This window comes from Aphelocoma coerulescens, chromosome 3 (assembly GCF_041296385.1).
Source record: "Aphelocoma coerulescens isolate FSJ_1873_10779 chromosome 3, UR_Acoe_1.0, whole genome shotgun sequence".
Taxonomy (NCBI): Eukaryota; Metazoa; Chordata; class Aves; order Passeriformes; family Corvidae; genus Aphelocoma; species Aphelocoma coerulescens.
In genome coordinates, this window is record NC_091016.1 from 101,210,575 (window position 1) to 101,238,321 (window position 27,747).

General features: G+C 40.8%; 1 protein-coding gene across 1 annotated transcript; it reads left to right on the forward strand.

Moving 5' to 3' along the window:
* The first annotated feature begins 34 nt into the window (after nucleotides 1-34).
* Nucleotides 35-16,222, forward strand: KLHL31 (kelch like family member 31). Its single transcript, XM_069011425.1, has 3 exons — nucleotides 35-203; nucleotides 2,442-3,645; nucleotides 5,440-16,222. Exons 2-3 carry the CDS (start codon nucleotides 2,474-2,476, stop codon nucleotides 6,170-6,172), a joined length of 1,905 nt encoding a protein of 634 aa, XP_068867526.1. The 5' UTR covers nucleotides 35-203; nucleotides 2,442-2,473; the 3' UTR covers nucleotides 6,173-16,222.
* Nucleotides 16,223-27,747: the final 11,525 nt, after the last annotated feature.

Consider the following 27,747-nt stretch of genomic DNA (forward strand, 5'->3'; position numbering starts at 1 on the left):
AAAGAGCACCCGAGCACAGGCTCCGGTCTCTTGCTCACTGTGACGGCAAAGTGCCTCACTGAAAACCAGTGAGCTGAGACTTACCAAGTGGCCTCTGATCTTTCTCACTCTTTTTCCCCACACTTCCTCTCTTTTTGTGTTCGCATTTTCCAAGGAAGAGGCATTTTCACGGACAGCTCTGGGACTGTATCTTTCTGAGGAGGGTAAGAGGTTTTTAACTCCTCACTTTGATAGTTTTTAGAAGGTGGCATTTTAAAGTGGGGGGGAGGCTGGTTGGTTGAATGCATTGTTTGGGGACCCCAAGTGTCCTTTGGCATGACTGATACTTAAGCTAAAATAAATTCGGTGAAAGCAAACAATTATAAAAGACCAAATCACCCAGGATTTTCAAAGTTCAGTAACTTGGTTTTATTATAGGATTGTTTGATTTGTTTCACTGGGTTTACATGTCCCGTCACTTACAGTGCTTGTACACTAAGCTAGCTTGTGAAATTTCTGCTGATGAAAAGGTGTTTCTCAGGAAAAAACTTTGTATAGTGAAAATTTTTGAACAGAGAGCTTAAAGTGTCGCATTTAAATGAGCTCTGCAATGAGGCAATAAACATTAAGTGCTACATATATTAGAAATTTTAAGTTACAATCTCTAAAAATACTTAGAACAACAGATACGGCTGCCAAAGAATATGCACTCACCAACTTTAAAATTGTGACTATTAATATGCAAAGCTGTAACTATAAGTGTATAACAGACAGAGATAGCCAAAAGTTTTGTTTCACTTTTTTCCCATGCCAATAAATATATGCAACACTTGCAACATCATAGGTTTTTTGCAACAAAAGTTGTGTTAAAAACAGCCAAGTATACTAAAACACCAGCTCTGCCTTCAAGTGAACCTGTCTTAAAATGGCAAGCTGCTGGGAGGTTGCTATTCTGGGAGGTGACTCTGATAGGTCTCAACAGATGCAGCTCCTGGAATGCAGCCGGAGCTGGGGAGCCGGGCAGCAGCTGACCCCTGCGCTGGCACACTGGCATATCAGGGATCACAGCTCACGTCAGCACAGGCTGACACTGACACTTTGGGCACACATGGCCCTCTCCCTCGCCTGCTCTGCACATGGTCATCACCCAGCAGCAGCAGCAAATACTGCTGGTGCTCACAGGCACCAACCATTCCTTTCTATAATTAAATTACCATTTTGTTACATGCTGTGTGCTTAAGGAATAAATGATGTGCTGAGATTCTAGATTGAAACATTACTGAAGTCTTTTTATTAAGTTATCTACAATAAACCAGTCATTTGATTTATCATTAATTAGCATTTTTTCATGTTCAGGTTTTTATGACTGCAAGGATCACAAAGAAAATTAGCATGTGTAAATTGTTTTAAAATACATACTGAATGCTGATCTCCACAACTCTGTTTAAATTGTGTTATTGAAGATCAGTGCTTTCCTTCAAGTACATTTGCACATACATATTTTTGTTTTAAGTAACTCCCTTGTTACTAGGGGCTGTCTCACATTGCATTTGACAAAATGTGGCTCTTCATTTCATTGAGAGCTTGCCTAGAGCTGATACATATAATTTAAATATGTGTTCTAACATAACTGTATGGGACTGATTATTACCTTCACATATGCAGAACTTGTTTAAAATAACACATCCTGATAGTTTGCATGACATTTTGTCAAATAGAAGTTAGACCTCTTCTCCCTAAATCTCCACAAAATCCTAAAAGTAGGATTATAGATTTCAGATTACTGATACTGAAAAGCAATCAAAGTATGCTATGAGCAGAAAATATTTGCACATCTGACATGGGAAATAGAACATTATTAGTCTATAAAATTGAAAGTTACAAAAACCTGGAAGCAGTTTGGAGCAGAACCTAAATCTAAAATCAATATGACATTGTATTAAAATCCTCTTTCTCTTTATGTCTCATTTCACTTTTGTTTCTTTAAGAATTTTTCCCAGTCTTAGTATTTCCTGGTCAAGTTCTGAACTCACCTGTAAGTCTGTACCAGCCCTGGAGTAAGGATGAACTAAGTTGGGGGCCCATATTTTTCCTATATTTCAGGCTAATGAATTCAGGTCTAGAACCTGTCTGATTTAAACAAATATATACAAAATTTTACAGCCTGGCAAACCCATTTAGAGAATTTAACTTTCCGAATGTGGTGATAATAGGTGAATGTTAATTTATGACCTTGTTATTTAAAACAAAAAGGAATTACTGAATTACTTGTGGGTGTATTCTTCACAATTGGAGTATTGATTATTATTAATAAGCAGCCATGCTACAACCTAGAATTTAGGAAGACAGATTATCCTGTGTGTTTGATTTTGTGGCATTATATGTATTGACAAAGGTTAGATTTGTTGCATCATCACATAGCTATTAAATTTCACAACTGTGGTGTTTAATTTTATTTTTAGCAAGTGCTTGGCTGTAATATTTCATTGCAGTCATGGCCCCTAAGAAGAAGAATGTGAAAAAGAACAAAGCAGATATCAATGAAACAACTATCATTGTGGAAGATGGCCCCCTCAGTAAACTAAATGGCTTGAATGGACTCTTGGAAGGAGGAAATGGTTTCAGCTGCATCTCATCTGAGGTTTCCGACCCATCATACTGCCCAAACCTCTTGGAAGGTCTAAGCAAAATGAGACAAGAAAATTTCCTTTGTGACTTGACTATCAGTACCAAAACCAAATCCTTCAGTGTTCATAAGGTAGTGATGGCTTCAAGCAGTGAATTCTTTCACAACATCTTAAAGAAAGATCCATCTACTCAAAGGGTGGACCTCAATGATGTGTCCCCATTGGGTCTAGCTACTGTTATCACCTATGCTTACACTGGAAAACTTACTCTCTCACTTTATACAATAGGTGGTATCATTTCCACAGCAATTTATCTACAGATTCACACCCTTACAAAGATGTGCTGTGATTTTCTAGTCCAAGAAATCAGTGTTGAGAACTGTATGTACATTGCCAATATTGCAGAAACATATGGACTAAAAACAACCAAGGAAGCAGCACACAAATTTATTAAAGACAACTTCATTGAATTTTCAGAAACTGATCAGTTCCTAAAACTTACTTTTGATCAGATTAATGAACTTCTTGCAGATGATGACTTGCAGTTGCCTTCTGAAATTGTTGCATTCCAGATTGCAATAAAATGGCTGGAATTTGACCAAAAAAGAGTAAAGTTTGCTGCCAATCTCTTAAGTAACATCCGTTTTGGTACCATCTCAGCTCAAGACCTCGTCAATTACGTTCAGACTGTGCCAAGAATGATGCAAGATGCAGACTGCCATAAGCTCCTAGTGGATGCCATGAACTATCACTTGCTTCCCCATCACCAGAATACACTTCAGTCCAGAAGAACAAGGATCCGTGGAGGTTTCAGAGTCTTAGTTACTGTTGGGGGACGCCCTGCTTTAACAGAAAAGTCTCTTAGCAGAGACATCTTATACAGAGATCCTGAAAACGGATGGAAGAAGCTAAGTGAAATGCCTGCTAAAAGTTTTAATCAGTGTGTCACAGTGATGGATGGATTTCTCTATGTGGCTGGTGGGGAAGACCAGAATGATGCCAGGAACCAAGCCAAGCATGCAGTCAGCAATTTCTGCAGGTAACTGGCTCTTTCTTTAAAAGGGTTAGAGGTATGTATTCCACAGAAGGCAGGTAGATAGACTAAGCTGGTTTGTCATGCAACATGGACCACTTGGACAAAGAGAAAGGGGACAGTGTGGGGGAGGTACAGATGCTATTCTATATTAAACTTTGAATGAGCAGAAATATGCAACTGGAGTTCTCCAAAAAACTTCATCATGATTACACATGCACACTGAGAAGTGAGGAAAAACTGAGAAAACTTATTCCAAGTGGAGGAAATAGATAGGAACATAAATTGGAAGTCATGGGATGTTCTAAGGAGACTTCTCAAATTTTTGAAAGCTTTTGATGCCTCACAGAAAGTTCAGAAAAACACCTTTTAGGTATTATAGACTTTACTTTCTATGCACCATTCATCATATTTTCAACAGCTTTTATATTGCATTTCATATCCTTTATTTTTTAATTATTATTATCTAGAGTTTAGAAACAATGGTACCATTGCTTGAAGACTGTCTTTTACAGTGTACCCCAAATAATACCTCGCTTCTGAAATACTGCAGTTCCTATCTATAGTCATCTGAGACTGCACTGGTGATAGCATGGCCAGAAGAGTGCATACACTAACATGCAATGTGACATGGGTGGTACTAGTTTTTAAATAGTTCAGCCTGAAAGCTGGCAGTGCACAGTAGCTTGAAGCAAGGGCTGGGGGTGAGAAAACTTTTATCTACTAACAGACTATGGACATGCAATGGCATTACACAGCCACAGTCCTACCAGTGCTTCCTTTTCTGCTCCCAGAAGGAACAGTCAGCTTCTCCTGAGGACCTCAACCAGTACATGAAGTTAATGAATGAAGAACATTCTCTAGATTAATTTTATTGTGTAAACTACTTTGTCAGAAAAATATCTCACATAAAAGAGGTTATGCTCTCTTGACCTTCTGCCTTTAAGCTATGCCTCACATTGTCACAAGGAGCTGTGTGCTCATTGCACACCTTGGTAGCAGGGAGGAGGTGGGGGAATCCTCGTTGTGCCCTTAACTGTGAGCATGTCAAGTCACATCAGTATGTCTGTGGACTTGCAGATGACAATGCTGAACGACATATAACAATTAGTATTTACATTCCCATAGTCTTTTTCTCATGTGATTCTCTGGTCCCCTTAGCATCCAACAGAAGTGTGTGGGTCTACTAATGTAGACCTCACTCAGCATCTTCAGGAGTCATAATTTGCCATTTCCTATTTCAGAGTTGCTCATTTAAATGTCAAGGACAAAGAATATTATTTCAGATAGGAATGGTGTTAGAAAGCACAGACACTCTTTCCACATAAAACTTATTCCATGTGAGTGGCAGGGAAAGCATATTCACCATTTAGAAAGCACTAAGAGGATGCAAGTATAAATCACCACCTAAAGTTTTTAAAAACTCTGTGGGTAAATTTAGACATCTTTGCTGTGGGTGTCAATTGCAAAGAAACTTCTAAAATTTCTGCTGTATCTTGAAAGTATCTCTTCCTAGTATTCTAATGAGATTATTGTACAAAATCAAATTACAGAAGAATCAGATTTACTTCATTAAAATAATACCGGGTTTGAATGATACAAACATGTTTTTTCTCCAATCAAAACCTAAATTTATTGGAAATTTAATCAGGAATACCAGTTTCATTATACTGACTTTTAATAGGCTAAATGACTAACTAGAGTTTTAGCAACTTTGCTCTTGCAGCAATGGCATAGGAGTCCTGTATAATTTAGGAGAGCAGTATATAAGACTGTTACCTTCTTTTTTTAACCTTTCAGATATGACCCTCGTTTCAACAGCTGGATTCACTTGGCAAACATGAATCAGCGACGCACCCACTTCAGCCTGAATGTGTTCAATGGCCTCCTCTTCGCAGTGGGTGGCCGCAACTCCGAGGGCTGCCTCTCCTCTGTCGAGTGCTATGTGCCTGCAACTAACCAGTGGCAGATGAAGGCCCCGCTGGAGGTGCCCCGGTGCTGCCATGCCAGCGCAGTGGTGGATGGCCAGATCCTGGTCACAGGAGGTTACATCAATAACGCTTACTCTCGCTCGGTGTGCATGTACGACCCCAGCAAAGATAGCTGGCAGGATAAGGCCAGCCTCAGCACCCCAAGGGGCTGGCACTGCGCAGTGTCCCTTCTGGAGAGGGTCTACGTCATGGGTGGGTCTCAGCTGGGGGGGCGAGCTGAAAGGGTCGATGTTCTCCCTGTGGAGTGTTACAGCCCATACACAGGGCAATGGAATTACGTGGCGCCACTTCAAACGGGAGTTAGCACGGCTGGCGCCTCCACCCTTAATGGGAAAATTTACTTAGTGGGTGGCTGGAATGAAATAGAGAAAAAGTACAAGAAATGCATTCAGTGCTATAACCCAGATCTCAATGAATGGACAGAGGAAGATGAGCTGCCTGAGGCCACTGTGGGCGTATCCTGCTGTACTATATCTATGCCCAACACCAAGACGAGGGAGTCCAGGGCCAGCTCAGTCTCTTCTGTCCCAGTCAGTATCTAGACAGGTCTAACCAGCAATAAGTAAAACTGTTTACCAGCACAGCAGTATAATTAACCCTTTAAGTAGAATTTTTGTGCTTATGTGGAAAAAAAAATCATTGGCTTTGCAAATGTTTTAACAGTGCAAACTGGCCAGTTTTCATGAACTTTAGTACAGGTGGCATGAAAGAGCACATTAGGGATAAGATCAGTTTTCTTAGCAGGAACAGAGAGTTAACCCATAATCACAGAATTTCATTCTCTTCCTGACTTTGCCGCTTTTTCCTGACTATCTGTGGCAAATCATTTCATTTCTTTATGCCTTGGTTTCCTTACCTATAAAATTGAGATAAACTTGCTTCAGAAGATTGTTATGAGGCTTTTTAATACTAAGTTTTAAACACTTTCAGAACCCCATATGAAAGTCAAATATGACTAGTAATAAATCTCAATATAGATCAGAAATGTTCCATATCATAAAATTGATCAGTTTTGTTCTTTTCTAAGCATTTTCTATTTTCACAAACAGAAGGGGGAAAAAAAAAGGCAAACCAAAAATATTGCATATAGCATGTGCATACTTTCCTTTTGGGGCAGAGGTATTCACAAAAAATTCTCAAAGCATTTTCTCCTTCAGAAGGTAGAAAAAGATCTTCATCTTCTGCCTGAAATATCACAGGGGGTCCGATGCTGGTCAGCACCAGTGTGCCGCGACCTTCCTAGAGAGAGCATCCAGCAAGGAACAACTCTTCCAGGGGCGGTGGCAGGCCTCCCTGGGCAGCAGGGGATTTCAGCAAGTGTAGCAAACTCTGCTGCAAGTGATTCCAGCTCTTGGGAAATCACCCAAGACAAACTCGGGGACAGAGAGACAGGAGCCCTGTTTGTCAGTTCCACAGAGGAAGCCTTTATTGTCCAGCAGCCCCCATACAAGGAAAGCCAGCAACACCCTGCTCAGGGCAGAAACGGGGCTTTTTATGGGAAAGGCAGGGGGTGGGGTAGAAACCAATTAGCCAACTGGGTACAGGCTATTACCATACAGAAACAACGCATGCTGGGCGTGGTTCACTTTGTCACCATGACCCTGAGGAAGGTTGCTTATCTCTGGGGAAAGTCTTTTTGCACTCTGGCTTCTCTCCTCCGAGGGAGTGCAAAGCCCTTGTGCCAAGGGCTCACAGCCCTCCACAATGAAACCTTTTAATTCCTATATCAAATGCTGTGACATGGCTTTCAAGATCTGAATCCACAAAATACTTTAGCTCCTGTAAGCACTATGGGCCAGCCCCAAGGGCTACTTTGGGTGCTGGATGGCTCTCCTGACCTCCATGTACACCGAGGAGCATCACCTCATCCTCCTCCTCATGCCAGGGAGACACCCCTCTCATGCCAGGTGGAAAATCCTGGAAGCTGAGTTCATGCCAGGAGACACCAAGGGCTAATGGCATCTGAACCTGGGGAAGATGCACAGAGCAAACTCCTTTGCTTTACTCCAGCAAGTAACCAGTGGAGTGAGGAACAAAGATGGAATAAAGACTTCAGGATCTGCCCTTTAGAATTTGTGCGGAAAACAAGGAATCATGGGAAAACTCCCTTAGTAGAAACAAAGAGATAACACCTTTCTTCCCAGGTATAGGGACAACACCACCCAAAGTAACCTTCTCCTGGGCATACCATTATGCATCTTCTGAAGCCTTCATTACAGCCCTTTTTATGGAGATTTCATTCACATTATTCCAAAGGCTAGACTAATGCTCTTTTTGTCGAAGTTTTCCCAGTGAATAGAGTGGAGTCTTCACCCAACTTAGTTTACCTTCCAAGAACTTTTCTTCCTGATTTCAGCATGAAGTTGGGGAATTAAGCATGAAACCTAATCCTATTCCAATAGCCAAAGGGATATGCAGCCCATCATGTCCCCTGAGGATTTGATACCAAAGGACTGCTTTCAGCACAAAATGTCTACATCCTTCTTTTGGGAAGAAAGGAGGGAATACAAGGAATTTAAATGATTTAATATTACCAAAAGGGCAGAAGCTCACTCACCTTAACCAATTCATAGAGGCTTCACATTCAGTTTCCTCAGACTATCATTGACACCTCCAGGCTTCAGTGCCAATGAGAAGCCATGCTCTTAGCAATGTTTATGAGGCAGACAAATTTTTATCTCATTTGCAGAAAGGGAACACTATAAAATTGTCTGTCAGTGCAGATGTTGTCGAGGCAAGCATTTTCAAGACCCAAGCTGTCTGTAGCTTTGTTAAAGCTGTATATTGAGGATCAGGATGAGCGTGACATGGTATTAGAGATGAAGTAATTCACTCTGTCGGTTGGGATTAAACTCCATGGTACTCGGTCCTGTTTTCCAGTTCTAACTTAGGGCTCATGTTTGTATCCTGACTGCACAATTTTAAATTTCAAACTGTGTTTTTGAGTGCTCATGTTATTAGAATATACTGCCTTGCAGCTTGTGGTCAGAGTAGCACTGTCATATATATTTTGATTCATTTAATTGGCATATAGTTGTCCTCTACCCCATATAATTCAAATTAATAACAAATGTGGAACAGAGTAACAGAGTAAGATTAATTTAAGTATGAAAATTCTGTTCTTGCCCATTCCAGTCACCAAAAGCTTTTCCTGAAGGAGAGAAAAATTTCTCTTTTCCCAAGTCATGACCATGTGTTCCACATGAATGCATTTCGGAAGCTCTTTAGAAATAACCATCTGTTCCAATATTTTTTTTAATCCATCCAGTCCAATGAAGACACCTGTACACATGCAATTATAACTGTATACATGGTGTAGTTATTTAGTTTTTATAAGGTATTCATAATGTTTTATTTACAAATTGAAAAAACAACTATTATGGCCTCAAACAGACATTGGATGGAATTGTCATATGCAAGTGTCTCTTTTTCCCTTTAGGAATTCAGTTCCAAAATGCTATGAATACTCAGACATTGCTGCATGCTTTCCTGTTTTCGAGCCAGCACTTCATATACATCAACAACCATCTTGGTTTTGAGTAGTAAATTATTTATGAATGATGGGCTAAGTGCAATGAAACTTCTTACTACTTAAAGGGTTAAAAACTTTGGGGGCCAAATCCTTTTCATCTTACTCACAAAAAAAAGGTTCCATTGACTTCAGTGGGACTACTGAATAAGATGTACAGGATTTTGAACTCTTGGCCAAATTCTGGCAGAACAGTAGATAAAACTGTCATACCCAGAAGGAAGACTGCTCCTCTGCCTCCAGTGCCCTTGGCCACAACAAATCCATGAAGACATGTCCTAGGACAGGAGCCAAATACTGCTGGCCATGTGTTCCTTCTGTAGCACAAGTTAGGTACATACTTCAGGCCAAAAATTTTAGGTAGATTAACAAATGGTATTGTTAACAATGTAACATTTCAGGCTGGCTTTACGTTTTTTTTCTTTAAACATCTGTTTAGGCTTCAACTGCACATTGAGCCAGGATTTGGCCCTTATTTTGTGACACTATTAGCTGGACTTAATATTATGTTGAATCATACTATGTACTGACCTATTTGTGACATTTTTCTGTATGACCTTCTTTTGTTAGAACTGTGAAAATTATTTGTATGTTCTGTTTTATGGGATGGTGTTCTTTCATTGTCCGGTACCGTATTATCAATCTCTAGATGTTTAATAACGACATCTCTGTTGAACTTCAACTATTGTATATACCAAAAAGAAGCTTTAAAGTACAAGGAAGTACTGTACACAGTAATATTAAGTAGAGCAGAGGGCTTCCAACTGTATGAGATGCAGATTGTTAAAGCACTACAGGGATCTTCTTTAATGCTATACTAGTAGTAAGAAAAAAAAACCAACCGAACAAAACAAATTAATATAAGCTGTTATCCTCAAAATTTTGTATGAAATGCCTATATATTTTATAGTCAATACCTGTGCTTCAAATTCAGATCTGAAAAATAAGCTTTCTTCAGTCTGTGAGTGAAACAGTTTGCTAGGGTTTGTTTTCTTGTTTATTCCTGACTGTTTAGGTGCATGGAAGAGTGTGTTAGAGATTGTGATGCAGGAACTTACTGTTGGAAAGTTGTGCTGAAGGGAAGATGTTGTGTTTAGTCCTTAATCAAGATGAGATCATGATCATTTAATCTCTTCTTGAAGTTAACCTGCAAGATCATATGTGGATCAGTCAAGACTCCAGTAAACTTGAATCCCTCAAAGAGGGAAGCAAGCAAAATTAGCATCAACCAAGCCCAATGAGGTGTTGAAAAGTGCTTTGTGTTGAGATTTTTAAATGGCAGTTCTTGCAGGAAAAAGGATGCAATGAATGAAATGACTGAGTAAGAACATTTGTATTATCCTGAAACCTAGATTAATTTATCTTTCAGATTTAACTCTTACCAAACCATACTGGGTTTAGGAGCAGTTTATTCCTTAGTAGCAGCTGGGCTTGGTAATTCTAGTTGCAAACCCAGCAGTCACACACATACTTGTACGAGCTTGCATATCTTCTTGAACTCAGTGGGACTTCTGCTACAGAAGTTATTCTCAAGGACTTATGTTTGGAAAAATAAAATATAAGAACGAAATCCATGAGTAGAAAAACATCAATGTCTAATTATAGCCAACATGAAGGTATTAGACTGATCCTCAACATCACCATTCACTTACCATACCAGCACAGGGCATTTTTTTGAGACTCAATTACTCCGTAAGGATAGTATTTCCTTGGAATGGCTGCTCAATGAAATCCTATATATACTCCAAAGGATGGGAGGTGCTCCAGTCTATGGAAAGGCCAAAATGGAGACACCTAGAACCATCAGCAAACTTAAGATTTTGTTCCCAGTCCTCAAGACTGTTTGAGAAAAATGTACTGGAAAGAAGCACCTACTTCAACACATACCTTTCCATAAGCAGCTTTCCTTATGTTCCGTAACTGAGATTTTCATCACCTTTCTGATGAAAAGCAAAGCTCACTTTTCAACTGTCTGTAACTTCAATTCTCAGTTGAACTGAATTTTCAGTCCACTTTAACCTGTTTACCCAAGCTGGGAGATCTTTTTCAAAGTCCGAATTCACCTGCTCAGAGAATGCAATTGAAGCAAATAGTCCTACTATAGGTTCTTGACCTTTTTACAATGAATCTTCTCACCTTTTTTGTCAAAGATCTGCTTTGTATAAGTAATCAAAAACATTGTAATGCACAGATTCATACTTTGACTTCTCCTTGAGAGGAAGGTCTCTTGTCTCTTCTAGTTTCTCTTTTCTTATCCATAACTGAGTGACTATCAGAGCACCAAAGAAGGTGCACAGATGTGAACAGTACATAAAAGCTCAACTGTGAATCTGTAAAAATCTCATTGCTGGTGGCCACAATAAAGAAAAGGACACATTCTGAAATGCCTGCTGGATAAAAAAGAGTGAAACATCACAGAATCACTGAATATTCTGAATTGGAAGGGATCCACAAGGATCAGAGTCCAGCTTTTAAGTGAATGGCCTATATGGGGATCAAACCCACAACCTTGTTAATAAATGAGTTGCTGGTGCTCATTTGCAAGTGTGACCCTGCTCAGAGCTCTCTTCCCAGAAGTTCCCTAAAGAATAAAGGAAAATACATGCAATTCTATACAGCTGGTTTGAGAGGTTTGGTTAATACCAGTTAAGTTTTGCCATGCAAAAGACATACTTGTCTTAATGAAAATTTTCAATAACAATATAAGCAATTAACAAACTTATGAGGAATAGGCAATTTTTGTTAGTAAGAATGGGAACACACACATTTAGACACACTGTGAAAGGAAGATGATGTTACTCTAGTTGCAGTCTTAGCAGTTTCTTTACTGACAAGAAAAGTTAAAAATATAACTTATTTGTATAAAGCATTTTCCTGGCTTATAGGTGTTAGATTGCTCATACAGAAGGGTTTTCTAAGTGTACACTTTAAAGATGGACTGTGATAACACAAGGGAACATATTACAACAGAAAAAAATCTGTAAGTGTAATGTGAGAATGTTACTACTTAAAAATTGAAATTTGTAGTGCAGCAAGTTGTCATTAAGAGGAAAACAGCATGTTGGTATTTTTCATTGTGTGCTTTAAATAAAACTGTTGACACATGGCACAGACAAATTATTCTTGTTTTAAAATCAGTTGGAAACTACAAGACTGTCTTTCTGATGAACACCTTGTTGCAGTTGAAATATGCTTTGTTTTCTGAGCCCCAGGCTGATCCTTGCTTTCATATCAGCCAACTGGAATGTTTGTTACACCCAGGCTGTCAAACCACTTTCACAATAAGCTGCACAATGTGACACTGGAACCACTTTTATCTTTTCCATTTTATTAGAAGGGCAACAACTTGCTTTTTAACCATGAATTTCACAGTCTTTTGTTGTGATCAAAATGCCTAAAAAGAAGTGATGATAAATCAGATGTCTGATTAGCAACTGAATATGTTTTCATTTGGACTGTATGGGTAACAGTACCAAAAATAAAAACATCTAAATTTCAAGAAAATAATTATTCCATATTCTGAAGAGAAATTAATTTGTGCTGCAGATGAGAGGGTTTGACATACCAAAAATTGTTCCCTGTTTTTTGACACCAAGGACTTGGTTCAAAGTGTGATTCTATAGGTCACAACCTGAAGGGTTACCTGGCCTGTAGCTGTGCAGAGATCATGACTGGGTTCCTAAGATTCCATAATACACAAGGACACAGAGGCTTTATTCTCTAAAATGTTCTACTTTTTTACAGATTACCACAAAAATCGCTGCTAGCAAGTATAGTGGTAGTTATTACAGCTAATATGAAGATTAATAAAGTGAATATGAATTAATATATGTCAATCTATTACAATTATTATCAGCAATCAATAATACAGTATCAGTCAATAGTATGGTGTCAATCAATACTAGCATCAATCAGTATGGTAGTACACCCGATGACAGCAACCACCAAGTAGGCATGGACTATTACAATTACTGCAGCTTACCAGTGAAACAAACTGACCAACAATAATAGAACAGCAAATATGCTTAATATATGTAATATTTACAGTCAGCAAATTAGCCAGATTTTTAAAGAAGACAAACCATCCCAAAAGGGAGGAACAAACTGATCCTGGAGGGGACACCCAACCATCCCCAAAAGAAGGGAAGAAAGAAAGACCTAAGCAGTAAGAAAACAGACAGTTCCCCTTCAAAACAGATCCCTGACACAGAGTCTTGAGTCAACCAGCATTCCCACTGAGTCCAAGAGAGCGGACAGTTCATGTGGAATTCAGCTGGGAAGTCCTCGGAGACAATTTTAGTCCATTTTCTAACAGAGAGACGTGTGTGTAGGAGATTCTACTTTGAGCAGTTAATAGATGATGTTAATTTCCATTTTTCACCTCTAACAGGCAGTAGATGATTCTGTTTTCTGATTTTTTACAGCAATTTTATATCCCCATGTTGTTTTCCATTTTCTCAGTAAACTGTCATTACAGTCTCTTGGGTTTGCGCTTATTCTGGTTCCTTGGGATGTCTCTGGTTTCTAGGCCCCCGGCCGCACTTTTCAAGAATGCTTGTGGTTCCCAGGCCTAGTCTTCAGCCCCACAGTCCCAGGCTGGCAGACCTTTGTCTCTCATGATTTTCAACCAATAATTTCTTCTGTACAGCAATTTCCCTCTTCTAACCAGGTTGCTCATAGCTGGGTAAGCCAAGGCAGCCAGGTGAGCCTGCTGGCTCTGAACCAGGACCCATGCACATCTGGAGCAGCAGCTGGACTCCTTAGGGCACCTGAAAAGCCACTGCATGCCTGTGGGTGTGCTTACCTGCACATCAAGTCTGGGGATCAGGACTCAGTGTCTAAATGTCCCTTGTGCAGATGGCCCTGGTGCTGCAGAGCATTTCAAATGGCACTGGGTGTCCAGCTATGGCCACTAAGTCGAGCCTGGAGAAGGGGATCTATTTGCCCCTCTAGTCTCCACACTGCAGTCCAGAAGTGAATGGCTGACCTGTGTGTATGCTGGTACGTCCACTAGTCCTGGCTGCCTTGGGTAGTGGTGATGATTATGTGACAACAAAAGGGACGATTTTGCTTCAAAATTCAGGGATGGTTTTGGGGAGCCAAACCAGACTGTATTGTAAAAACTGCTAGAAAGACAGAAATTACAATTAAACTACGTGAAAATACTGTAAGCAAGTCTCAAAAAATGTATTATTTGCCAGCACTACTAAGGTAAACATGGATTAAAGTAGAAACTATCTGGATCCTTTATTTCTTATAATATTTGCCTTGTTTATTAAGGGTTTGGGAAAACTTATTTTTCTGTATTGCATTTTCTGTATTGTATTTCAGAGCTTATTATGTCATCATTTTCCTCCAAAACCAGCTAAATAATACGAGTGAAATATTTAGTTAGAGACAGCTGGTTTTCTGTAAATTATCCGTAGTTTAGCTCTAGGTCTTGCATAGATTTATGGTGTTCAGTATAGCAACTTAAACACAGTATGTAGAGGCCTATAAATTGGTACCCTGCTTCTTTTCGTGGAATGCTTATAAGATAAATGTTGCCCAAGCTTATGTACTCTTTTTTCATTTGAAGGACACCATGTATTCTATAAGTAAAATTCCTGTGTAGCACAGGAAATTCCACCTGAATATGAGGAAGAACTTTACTGTACAGGTGACCGTGCACTAGAACAGGTTACCCAGAGAAGCTGTAGAGTATCCCTCACTCAAGATACTCAAGAATCATCTGGACACAATCCTGTACCACATACTCTAGGATGATCCTGCTTAGGCAGGAGGCTGGACAAGGTGACCCTCTGTGGTCCCTTCCAACCGGACCCATCCTGTGACTCTGTGATTCTGTAGTGATGTGAGAATAGCTGAGTAGGGTCAAAATTCTACTGAATTTAATTAGAAACAGCCAAATCGAACAGACTGCTTTTGTTTTGTGCTAAATTTGTGTATGAGATTATCCTGAGCCAAACAGTAAATTTGTTGAAGTTATTTCACTAAAGGAAGAGAATAAATTCAGATTAAAGGTCTTTCAGTCTGCAACTTGTGTTTTTTTCAGTGAAAGCAGCTGCAGAACAAATCACAGCTTCTCATTCTATGTTGGGTAATGTCGCTTTTTAACTACGGTGCAAATGGTTATGCAGGGAATATCTTTGATAAGGCTGCTCTCTGAATTGTTACTCAGATAACCAGGAATGCTGTGTTGCTTTACTGAATGCAGCAACGGTTGTCTTTCTTAGCCTGACTTAATGTCAGCTGGGCGCTTCTATTTCCTGCCTTTAGTCAAGGACACAAGGCTTGCCCAGTTAATTTAGTTTCAATCTTCAGTTAGGCACCTGATGCTCACGCATCCCGAAGGAGCATCACTCTACGCGGGATCTCTAAAGAGTTTTGCTCTCCTGAATTGTTCTGGGAAGAAGACACTGGAGGGCACCAGAGGCCGGGGATGGCGTCGGACTCCCCGCGGGCGACAAGCAGGGACAGCCGGGGACGGGCCCTGCGGCAGAGCCGGAGCTGACGCGTCCCTGCCTCTGGGCATCCGGCCTTACTGCGGCCGCGGGGACAAGGCTGTCCCAGTGGGAAGCTGACGGCAGTACCGGGGGAAAGGCAGAGGGAAAGCCATCGAGTGCTTGTTTCCGGCAGCAGTGCTGGCGGCTCCGGGAAAGAGGGAGAAAGAGGGGAAAAACATTCAAGGCAAGAGTTACATCATGTGCAAATGTGTATTTCAGCAGTGGTCCACTTTCTCTTCCCTCATGTCCATCTATTGTCCATAAACATCCTGGGAGAAAAGATTCGTAGCTCTGGATGATCCCAACAGGCTGGTGCCATGATCCTAAAACAGCAGAGTGCAATTCAGCAAGGATGAGCTGAAAAAATTCCCATTTGCTAAAATCAAAGGGCACAATGGTGCATGAGGTTTGACAGCATTAGCATCAGGGAAACGTTTCTCGGATTCAAGATGAATTTCTGCTCACCGCAAGAGAGTACCATCCCTGCTTTCACAGGGAAAAGGACATAGTCTTGACTGGGGAGGACATACATCTGTAATGTTTTTGCTCACACCAGGGACTTGGTTTTTATGTTGCAGCTATGTGATCTCACCACCAACCTATTTGAAAGTTTTTCAGTCTCCTCTGTCAGAGCTGTTCCAGTTTGAATATATAACTTAATATTTACCACCCTTGCAGGGTAGGGAATACATTTCGTTTCAGCTTCCCAAGCCAGTCTGCTACATGCTGGTAGCTCAGCTGAGGACAAGTTCTTGCAAGAACATATTTTGCTTTCATCCCAGTGCAGTATGAACACATTTTTTAAATTACTGACATTTAGCAGATGGGAAAAACCGTTATTTCCTATGTTGCTGGGAGAACGGTGCAGCCAACACATTCCTGGCCCAGCTGCTGCTCTAAAGCTGTTATGCTGGTCACTGCATACACTTGAGAGTTCAGCCAGTGAATTGTGGTTTGCTATAATAAGAATATTTTGCTTTCCACTAGATCACACTCAGTGGAACAACAGCAAATGCACTGAAGCAGCCAAAATGGCTGTCAGTGACATTTCAGAGTCCCTTTGCTTCATTGCTGGTGTCAAACAAATTCTGGCAAAAGGACACCTTGACCACATTGTCAGAAGTAACAGATCAACTCTTCTGAAGGAGGAACAGATGTGGCAGGCCAGCACAGTGAACTGCAAAGCACTTAGACTGCAAAGGAATCTTAACAAAGCTGAAAAAAAAGAAAGTGAAGATCGTAAATTGTGGGTACAAAAATGCTGCTAGCAAGGATTTTCTTGCTACTTTCTAAGCCCGTGAGAGACTTTTCTCTCTCACAGAAGAGGTAGCAGAGTTATGTAAACAACCAAACACCTGCGGCCTTGAAAAGCTTTGTTTATAGTACAGTAGAAAAATATTTTGACAATGGATGTTTTAGGATTTTAGCCAATCACCCCAAGGGGTGGCTGATCCTTTGTCCAATTAGACTATGAAGAAAAAAGTCTATAAAAGAGTTTGTAAAATAATTAAATAATCAATCTTGCTGCACAATTCCTGCCTGCTGGATCTTCTCTCCTCCTCCTCCCTACAGCTGAGGGTCACAGTGATATACCCTAGGGCCTAGGCCTGTGGTAATAATAAATCATGTATTAAAACTCAATGCACAGCTCTCTTAAGGTGTTATGTGAGTCATAACACCCTAAGCTGTTAGCAGCAGCTTGAATTCTTCTCTATCACACAGCATCCTTTGAAACAATAGATACACCTGTCTCCTGGACTGAAATGGTTGCAGGAAATCACAGCAAAGAGGCTGGTTCATGCAGTAGAAGCAGAGCAGGAGGATGTCAGTTTGGGTCACTACCAGAAGTGGGATCTGTTCATATGAGAAGCAAGTGTTCAAAGAATTCCCATATGATCATATCTCTTTGGAAGGGCAGAGCACTTTAAAAAGGCCAGATCAGTCATGCATCTGGAGGAGTTGCAGGCGTTAGCTGCTGTGTAAGCTAAATGCTTTCATATCTGCCACTGCTCCTTTGAAACACTGAGGACAACCCAAGGTCAGGAAGCATAAATTTAGGCATCTATATATGCACTAGATATTAAACCTTCAGTTACAGGCAGTGCAGTCAAAGGTACACTACGAGCCAATGCAGGCACACAAATTATTTATTCAGTCACCCACAAGTCCTACTGTAAGGTAACCCAAGTTGCTCCTCAGGCTTTACTGACTGTATTGGCTGGAGACAAGATTCACACATAAATGTCCAGCACTGCCTGTGTGCTGGGAGGGTGCCCTGTCTGGCATCCCGCCATCCAAAAAGGACATGGGTTTCCCTTATGTTTTAAGTGCTAGACACATCTCAGACTTCTGAAATTCTTCCAAAGGCACTAACATTTAGGCAACTGAATCAAACCACTGGTCTCCACTGATCCATTGATCTCCATAGCCAAACATAGGCAGCAAGCATATTTTTAACTTTACCTACATGTAGGCATGTTAATTTAAGAGCCTCCATCTTGAACTAATTCCACTCCAGATATTATCTGTTTTTCTCTGCCCTTGAAAATTTTGTTGGCTTGAAGTTTCATTTTGAGGCTGTTGTGTCTTCAATTTTAGAAGCTCTCATGCTTTGTTTCCCTCACCTGAAATATGTCCAACAGCTCACATTCTTAAGCCCTAACAGGCTATTGCAGAACAAATACATGTGCTCACAGGTAGCTCAGTGTTTAGAGACTGCATTCAAACTTTCCTAACTGTGGCTTACTTGTGTTTTGCAAGAAAATCACTGGAAGGCAGCCCTATGGCCCTCCCTCAGCATACAGGCACAAAAATTGTAGTTATGGGTAGTTATGGGTGACACGGGAATGAACGTGTTTAGGAACATCAGAAAAAACAGTAAAATGAGGGCAAAGGAACGGTCAGTATTAATAACCAAGGATATGAATGGAAGCAGTCAGACTGGAAAATGCTGAGGGATGAGTTGTTAATTTATACCATGACCAGAAGGCCTCTGCTCCCTCTGCAAGAGGATGGCAACAAGGATGACACATGGGCCATGCTTCCTTCTGCTGTCCCATGAAGAAGATGAGGATACCCCAGAAGAGGTATCATGGACAACAGACAGCAACCTTGCCAGAGTTTTATGGAGAAGGAAGCTTCTGAGGGTGAAATGAGGATCTGGCATTCACTGATCATCATTCAGCATCAGACTCTGGACCAAATTCTGGTCAAGATCAGCTTGGGAGTGATTGTTCCAGTTCATTTATTTTGAAGTTTTTCTCCCAGCCTGCATTCTTTTGTTTTTGCTGGAATGAAACACAAAACAAAACCTGCCTGCCATTCAAACTACTCTGCTAATGACTCACTGACCCACTCAATGGCTTTATGCTAGCAACTAGCTCACTTGCTATCTCATTTGTGCCTTCTGAAAAACAGGGTAATGAGTTACACTTTGCTGATAATGAAAAACTGAACATGAATGGAATTGTTCCCAGGAAGTAGATTACTAAATAAATATGCATTAAGAAGTGATCCTAAGACAAGAATATGCTTGTGGGAGCAACTGCAGTTTCACTGAGGCCAGTCTTGAATAACACCCTGATTTACAAAAGGTTGAGAGTCACCGTGACAAAGCACAAATTGTTACCACGGTTATTAAGGTGATGGTGACTTTTCATTCAACAGTATCACAGGGATTAGCAAATGATGTGGCACATTCTTCAGTTTTGTTTCCTCCTTTGTTGTTGTCCATGGCTGCCGCTTCCAGGTGCAGCTCAATCCTGTTTTTCAATCTCTTTCCACAAACAACTGGGTGCCGAGCTTAACCAGGAAACTTTGCAGTGGTGAGCGTGTTTTAGAGACATTGTCATAACAACTTCCAGACCCTTCAGTTTAGAAGGAACACCACTAACATTCACACATTCAGGACAGAACTAGTACAGTAATGCATTCACATTTATTTACTTGCATTACCATAAATTTTATAGACACAGGTGTGTTGACTAAAGACATCTATTGTGCTCAACAAAGAAATGCTCTGAACAGAAGCTCTTGGACTGGGAGCCATGAGGTAGAAAGTAACAGGAAACAGAAACAATCAATCTGAGGCAGCAGTTTTAGTATACCAACCACTCAACCATCATCAAGAGTTTAGCAGGCCTGAGGACTTTCAGAGAAAATAATTAGGTGGCTATGAGGTGTTTATAATGACTTTTTCAGAGAAGAGAGAGTGCTTCTTGGAAAAAGCATCAAAAGCGCGTGCTTGAAAATGGAAATGGAAAATTACTAAGTTGCATCATAAGCTGATCAGAGGTAGGGCTTGACCTCTAAATACTGAAAGGGTTATTTTAGAAGTTGTTTTATCTGAGCAGTTACAGCACACAAAGTTGTAGTGAGTTTCTGGGAATAATCATTTAATTCCATGAGCAGTAAGCCTGGTGAAGCCTTGTTTATTTTGAACTCGTGTTTTATTTTCTTACTCGCCCAACACAATAACCTCTCCTGACCCTAAAGCTCTTTATTACTTTCTCCTCACTTCCGCTGTACTTCTTCAGCATGTTTCTTCTCATGACCTCTAAATACCACCTAGGTGAAGGGCTCCCTAACAAGGGGCATGTTCTGTCCAGCAGCCCAATACCCATGGTGAGGGGCCCAACCGTTGCCACTGAGCACACACTTCACCTTTGCCTCATTAAACTTCCTTTCTTATGTAGAGACAGTCTGCAGGAGTCGTGTTAAAAATCCCACTATTCTTCATCTCAGATGGTCATCCTAACTAAGCAGAAAAGAGAGAAAGGCACTTTCAGTCCATGATTCATCCCGTCTCACAATAGACATCTAAATCAGGTCACTGGAATCATGGTTAAACATGCCAGCTGGTCTCCACTAACTGTAAGGACAACCAAAGAGATCATCTCAGATGGAAACATTGGTACTACAGAAGTGTAAACTTAGGTGAAATGAATCCTACTCTAATTCTTTTGAGCTCTGTGTCACTCATGATGTTAAAGAGTGGTGGTTTGTTTAAAAGTTTTTAGAGTGGGACAGATGGATGGACACTGTGATCACTGAGTCTTCCTTCATCTGAATGCTAGGCTGAAATATCAAAAAAATCTTCCCAATAGGAAGAGTGAGAAAACAAAAATATATTTGTGCATATTTTCAGAAAGGAAGATGCTACATTTTCTACCAATTTTTTTGAGCTCTCAACAGCCCCTGTACATGTGTGAGTTGTTAGAGCAAGGCACCTCGATGCTGGTGTCACCACCATCTTCCCACCAGATAAAATCAATGCACACTGACAGCAAGTACCAACAAGTTGCCCTGTTCTACCACAGTGACATTAGTTCACTCACCTTTTTGGTTTTTATAAGCTTTTCTAGGAATTAATGTATATTTTTCTAGTCAGAGATAAGGTGATGAAAGAAAGAAGATGAAAGAGAAGTCACACAAGATATTGGTTCCAACAAGATGAGAATATTTAGTTGTTCTGTATTGCAAAACAGAGAAAACAACCATTAACTAGTAAAGGACCTTGAAACCTTTCCTTGCAATGCCCTCTTTTGAGGACAGCCCGAATTTCCACACGCCTCTGTTTCTCCAACCCTGGAGCTAGCCTGCAAAATCCCTACTACGGGCTTGTGTGTAGATGCAAAGGTGCCCCACAACTCTGACTTGGTTTCTCAACACACAAAAAGTCAATTTTATGCAGCTTCATTGTGAAAAGCCACCCTGAACACAAGTTGTACAATAAATGCTCATGACTTACCTTGTGAGTGAAATTCTAGGACAGCTGGGCTGGGGGCACCTCCCAGCATCTTCTACACACCATTTCACAGACTCATCCTAGGTTGCCACATGCCCATCTCCACAATTTTTGTGGCTGCCTGGGGAATGCTGTCTGAGGGCTCCTGCTCATGCTTGTTGCTCCGGCACTGCCATCCTGCTTGTGGCATGCTGTGGTGTGGGGCTTGGTGCTCATGTGTGCACCATCCCAGCACAGGGAAGTAAGGATCACAAAAATTTCACGAAGGCTCACAGAGCTCTGCTGGAGATGGGTGTCATTGTCCCCAGGTTAGCAGCTACCCCCAGGCTCAGCCATCCCATGTGACCTCACCTCGCAAGGAAGCACAAGCTCCCAGAGACCACCCTGCATCCTCCTCCCTTGTCCCCTGAAAGACAGTTCTCTCCTTCCCCTCCAGCTCTGCCTCCGGTGGCACACATGTCCACATGGCTGGATGGAAAACCACATCACAAACCCGAGCCAGATTACAGCTTGTGTTTTTGTTCCCATTGGCTCAGACTTCAGCTGGATTAATTCCTCTGTTGTTCAGACCAGGCTTGTGCAAACTCAAGGGAGAGGGTAGGAATGAGCAGGCGAGGGAGGCAACACTGTATCTTCTAGCACCAACTCTGGCAAATGTCAGCTTAAAAATACAATTCCTATCCCTGAACCAACTTCTCAGCCCTAGCAGAGCAATCCAGCCTTCTCTCCATGAGTGTGGAGGGCACATCTGCTTCTGCAACTGGGCCACACAAGTCATACAGCCGAAAAAGAGCAGCTGTTGTTGGAACTGGAATGTAAACTGAAAGTGCTGGGAGAGGAGGCTCTGAAGGCATTCAGAAAGTCACCAGATTTTTGAAAAGCTAAACAAAGCTGTCAGCTGCCTGCATTGCATGGGAGCCTCATGGCAACCCTGAGGGCACAGTATATAGAGGTTTTTGTGTTATTATTTTAATTATGTTTCAAGTTAGTAGTGACTAAACATCATGACAAACTCTCGTTCTCCCCTCTGCAAAATGAATTAATAGATTTGAGCTGTATCAGACCATGACACGTGTGATGCTCCTCATTGACATGGGCAAGAGAGACCCAGACAAGGTGCTCTTGCTCCAAGAGGACTCCTGGACCAGCCAGGCCCTGTGCTGGTGAAATTATGGAAAATGATGCTGCTGCACAGTGACCTCCCCACAAATACTTTGAAGCTGCCTCGTCTGTCTGTGCACCCCCCTTCTCCCCACAACTTTTAAGTGCAATTAAAAAGAAAGTCACCTGAGTTTAATTCCTGAAACTACTTTTTTTCCTGAAAATCCTGTGCAAGCTGTGCTCTGTGGAGTACCAAAATTCTGTTTACATCCGCATTTTCCACTTGAAGCTTTTGGAAATAATTGATAGTGCAGAAGATTAAAATAAACCAACTCACCAGCCAGAAGAGAAAATATTTCTTGCCATAATTATCCCTTTTTCTGTTTTAGTATGTTTCCTACAGTTTTGGTAGGAAAGTGGCAGAGTTGGTGGCAAATTTGATCTGTCAATTGAAATGAAGAATTAAAGTCATTTAGGAATAACAGGTGCCACCTGAAAAACAAGCAGAGAATTTAAAAATAATTATGGCTAAATGTATTTATGTTTTGCATTCTAGGAGGCTCCCTTGGTCTCTCCTGAAGATAATACATTAACATTAGGATGAAATGTTGGCGTGCTCTTCAAACTTTTCACCTGAGATTGAATTATAAGCTACAGATGCTGAGTCACTGGTCTTTTTTATTAGCTCAGAGAAATAACATGACATCACTCAAGGATAGAGACAAGCCAAATTTTTCCAAAGATAAGAAATGGATGAATTTTCTCTGAAAAAAAATAAATTCTTATCTTTCTGGCTTCATTTGGTGATACATCCAAAACCAAAAAATGAATTGATGAATTGATGAAGAACAAAATGAATTGATAAAAAGGATCTGCTCATTTATTTTCTTACAGAATATTTGATACTTTTAGATGATTTCAAATAGCATCATATTGGGTCAGAAATTCCTGACTACCAAGGAATTGGAAACCTGATTTTCATAGCACTGCTGCCACATATTGATGTGACTTACCATGGAAAACACACCATATTGATTATATATAACCATAGTATGGCCAAACAACGATACAAAGAAACACATCCACAAATTTTAATTGCTTTCAACTCCAAGCAGCCTAAGATCAAAGCAGAGAGCAGAGATTTTAGGGGAGCATGAGAACAGTTATTTTGTTCAGATGGAATTGTTCAGGTTGACAGCGGGAATGGGGAATGTGGTCAGTATTTGCTAAAATGCAGCATCTTATAGGTTTGTTATAAAATAGTGGTGTTAAACTTTCAGAAACAAAGACCCTAATGATGGGTCAGTAATTAACATACAGCTTGATCCAGGAGAGCTCCTCTATTTGGTCAGTGCTTGCTGAAAAGCAACTAAATATTTCTGTGTATTTTTGGCAATTACATTTACTTTTGGTAGCATCCCCACAAATAGCAATGTTCCATTTCAAAGTTGCAGTATCTACTTCTAGATCTCTTAGTATTTCAAAAGGATGAGAATATTTAAAATAAACTACATCCTTAGCGCAGTCGATCAAACATTTCCCCATCAAGTAGGACAGTTTCTATCTTCTGATTCCTCTCTTGGGTTTAATTCTATTTTGGATTCTGCTGCTGAGCAGCTCTGTAGGTCTTTAAGAAAGCTGGTGTGCAAGTGGGACAACTTATCAAATGCAGAAATCTGAGATGCAGAAACTTGCTTCCTTCACAAGTACAGTATGCTACTGAATAGCAGCTACTGTCTTTATAGCAGGCAAAAGTAAGTTCTATTCTTTAAGGAATTATAAAGTCAGGACAGAAATCAATAATTTATCAGTGCTTTCTGATTGGTACCATACACAAATCTGGCCTCAGTGTTTACAGGAAGAAGTGTCCAGCAGTTCTCACATGAAGTTCTTCATTTGACTTTGCAAGACTTCCACACAGCTGAAAATTTTCATCCTTGGTATCACTAAGAGTGCCTGTCATTAGAAAATGTTGACAAAAATAGTTGTCATTACTGAGAACAAGAAAAGACATGAAATACACCTTCTTTTTGGAGGGGTTCAGTCATTGTTGAGAACGTGACTGGGTGGGAAACATGCTGTTTCCTAGGTTGACAAGACTACAATTGGTCCCTTGGGAAGCTCTTTGGTAACTATGAATTTGATGAAGAATCTCCTATTTGGGAAGGTGAAGGTTGCACGATATGAGAAACTCCTCACATTCCAAGGACACAACAAATATGGCTTTTAAGTGCTCAGGAGGCCCTGCTCCTCCAGTCTGGGGAGGTTTGTGAACCAAGCAGGGACTGACAGATGTGCCATTCCCATGCAGCAATGCTGCAGCTGCTCTGCCTGGGCGAGCCTTATGCTCTTCTGAAGGCTCCACGGCAAGGATCAGCACACGGAGCCAATGGCACAAGATACACACTTATCACAAATAAATTATGAAAAGCAAATAGCCAGACAGTTCATCTCAGTTCATCTCAACTTCTTCTGGAGCTGGGAATAAACAAGTTTCATTTATCAGCATATTATGTGTTAAAGGCAATGGGAACACGTGTCGTAGCATCCTTTTGGCGCTGACTCCCTGGGAAAGCCTTCTCTGAGTGCAGTTCAAAGGGCAGAGGATGTGTTCTGAATCAAAAACATCCTAACTTGCTGATGAACACATAAATGCCAACATGAGTATACATGTGTATACATAGGAGGCCTGCATTTTCACCTTCCCAATTTTGTGAACCTATGAGGTTATTCACACACACCACCCAAGCAAAAATGGCCCTGCACTGAAAGAAAATTACTATTGCAAAGTCAATCCCTTTAATGTCATGAAATACCAGAATTAAGCTTGCCTTTAATGTGACATCCTGTTTTGTACATATTATGATACACTTTTTTAATGATACAACTGCATCGTGCTTCTTTCAAGAGATCCCTACTTCATTCAGTACACAGGAACAGATGAAATTTCTTAATGAGATTCTAGGCAGGATTTTTATTAGCACTGATCTTCTGTACCCTCTTTTGTTTACTGAACTCACTCCCAGTACAGCTCTGAATAGGAAATTTAAAATGTAATATTTTATGTAATTATTCTCAAAGTTCAACTCAACTGCAGCTGAGTTCTGACTCAGTAATCCAAGACAGTAAACTAAAATATACAGACCAAGCAAACTATGAAAACCTATTTTTCAGGTCTTGTGTCCCCAGCCTGTGTGACACAGTCATGTCCAGCTGTGTTTACTGTGGCAGTACTCCTACCCTCGCTGAAAGTTCTCCACTCAACCCTAAAAGCTGACCTTTCAGAGAGCAGCATATTTCAGCTCAACTCCAGAATATACACATTTTTTACTCTCACTGGGCAGTTACATCAATGTCCTCAGGCTGACTGACTGACTGTAGGATATGTTTTCACAGTACAGACTACAAAGAACACCTATGATACACAGGTATCATAGGAAAATATGAAATTGAAAGCTTGAAATTCCTTCTGATCTATGCCAGGACAGACCACTGTATCCAATGCCTACACACACACACAAAGACAGAACTCCTTTCTTCAAAGGAGATCTGTCTACCTCAAGGACAGATTTGTCCTTGAGTTTTGGCTAATCTGTTCACTTGAAGGTGGACCATTCCTCCAGTTTTCCAGGAGACAGAACATGAGGGATGCATTTGTGCAACCAGAAGCACTGGGCTGAGAGCTGCCTGAAAGGCAGTGGCAACTGCACATGAGAACCTTGACCTTCAGGCTGCCAAGAGGTCCAATATGCTATGCCAAAGATAAAAACCAGCACAAATAGCCCATTTGTTTAAAAAGAAGCATAAGCCATAATCCTTGTAAAGGTTTCAGAAGAGAATCTGTTAAGGAAAACCAGCAAGTACATTCTCTGTGTGGGTTAGCTCTTTCACCCATGACTTCTTAACATACCAGCTCTAGGGGAACTTCAACAAAGATGCAGGTTTTCACATGTAGATGCCCTCTTGAGTTCTCTGGCATATCCTACCCAGCCTCCAGCCACCAACACAGAGGGCAAGGAGGTCCAGCAATTCCTATGTTGTATCTTCAGCGCTGTGTGGATGTCTTGGACACCCTCTGCAGTTCATGTCCAGGCATCTGCCTTGCTCCCCACATCAGTGTTTTGGCATGAATTGCCTGTGTGCTGCCATGCACCCAATGCTCCCTCGTACCTGCCACTGCACCTGCCCAGCCAAAGCAGGGTGCCAGAGGCAACGGTGAGTTATTGCCAAGTTCACCCCAAGACACTGTTGTGTGAGGAAGATGGGTTCTTGCTGTGCTTTTTTTATAATAGGGCTGTACTTCCACAGAGCTTAAAAAGTGAAAAAGAAAGCCTCAGATGACATTTCAAGGGAGGGTGGCTTGGGAGGTGCCTTTTCTTTTAAACTAACCTCAGCAGAAGAATGAGGATACAATCAGATAAGTGTCAAAATGAATGATGAATCCACACATCAGATAAGTGACCCAGTTTTGAAAGAATATCATACTTTATTATTTTAGATTAAAAAACAGGACTGTTCAAAACTTAAGGGATTAAAACTGCCCCAACTGCAGCCAATGAAAATATTGTCTTTGACTTCAACAGAAACAGAAAATGTCTTCAGTTAATCTGGAAAACACTTTGAAATGCTGGAGTGATTACTAGTTGCTGTCAACCATTAACTTTCCTCCTTTTCCCCCAACTGAATTATGTTAAATCTTTCATGGGCAGTACATTTCATTGCCATTTACTTATTTGCTGTCTTGCTTTCCTACAGATTTTTGAGAGGAAGATGGAAAGCTGATCTTTTTCCAGAATTTATGATAGGGGAAAAAAACCAGCTAAAAAAGTGAGAAAAAAAATAAAGGAGAAAGAAAGCCTACCTTGGTCCCATGGAGCTGGCAAGAGAGATTGTTACCTCCTGGAGAGAGCTGAGGGGCAAAATTACAAAATATGCCAATATTATTGACCACCTTTCCTCAGAGCAAAGCCTTGCTGCTGGTGTCTCACTGACTGATCTGTCATATTGCAGTCCCAGCTTTATCCACTTGTACCCACTCTGTGAAAGACAAATCCATAATGACAAACAAAGGTAACATGTATAGGCAGGATGATGCTGGACTGTGCATGAACAGAATTTGGCCATTTGTTATTTAGGAATAGTGGCACTTTACCACAAAGAACATTAACCAGATTTCCATTGTTATAAAGCTCTTGTTTATTTTTCTTCTCTTCCTTTCCCCAGATCCAGTTCCAG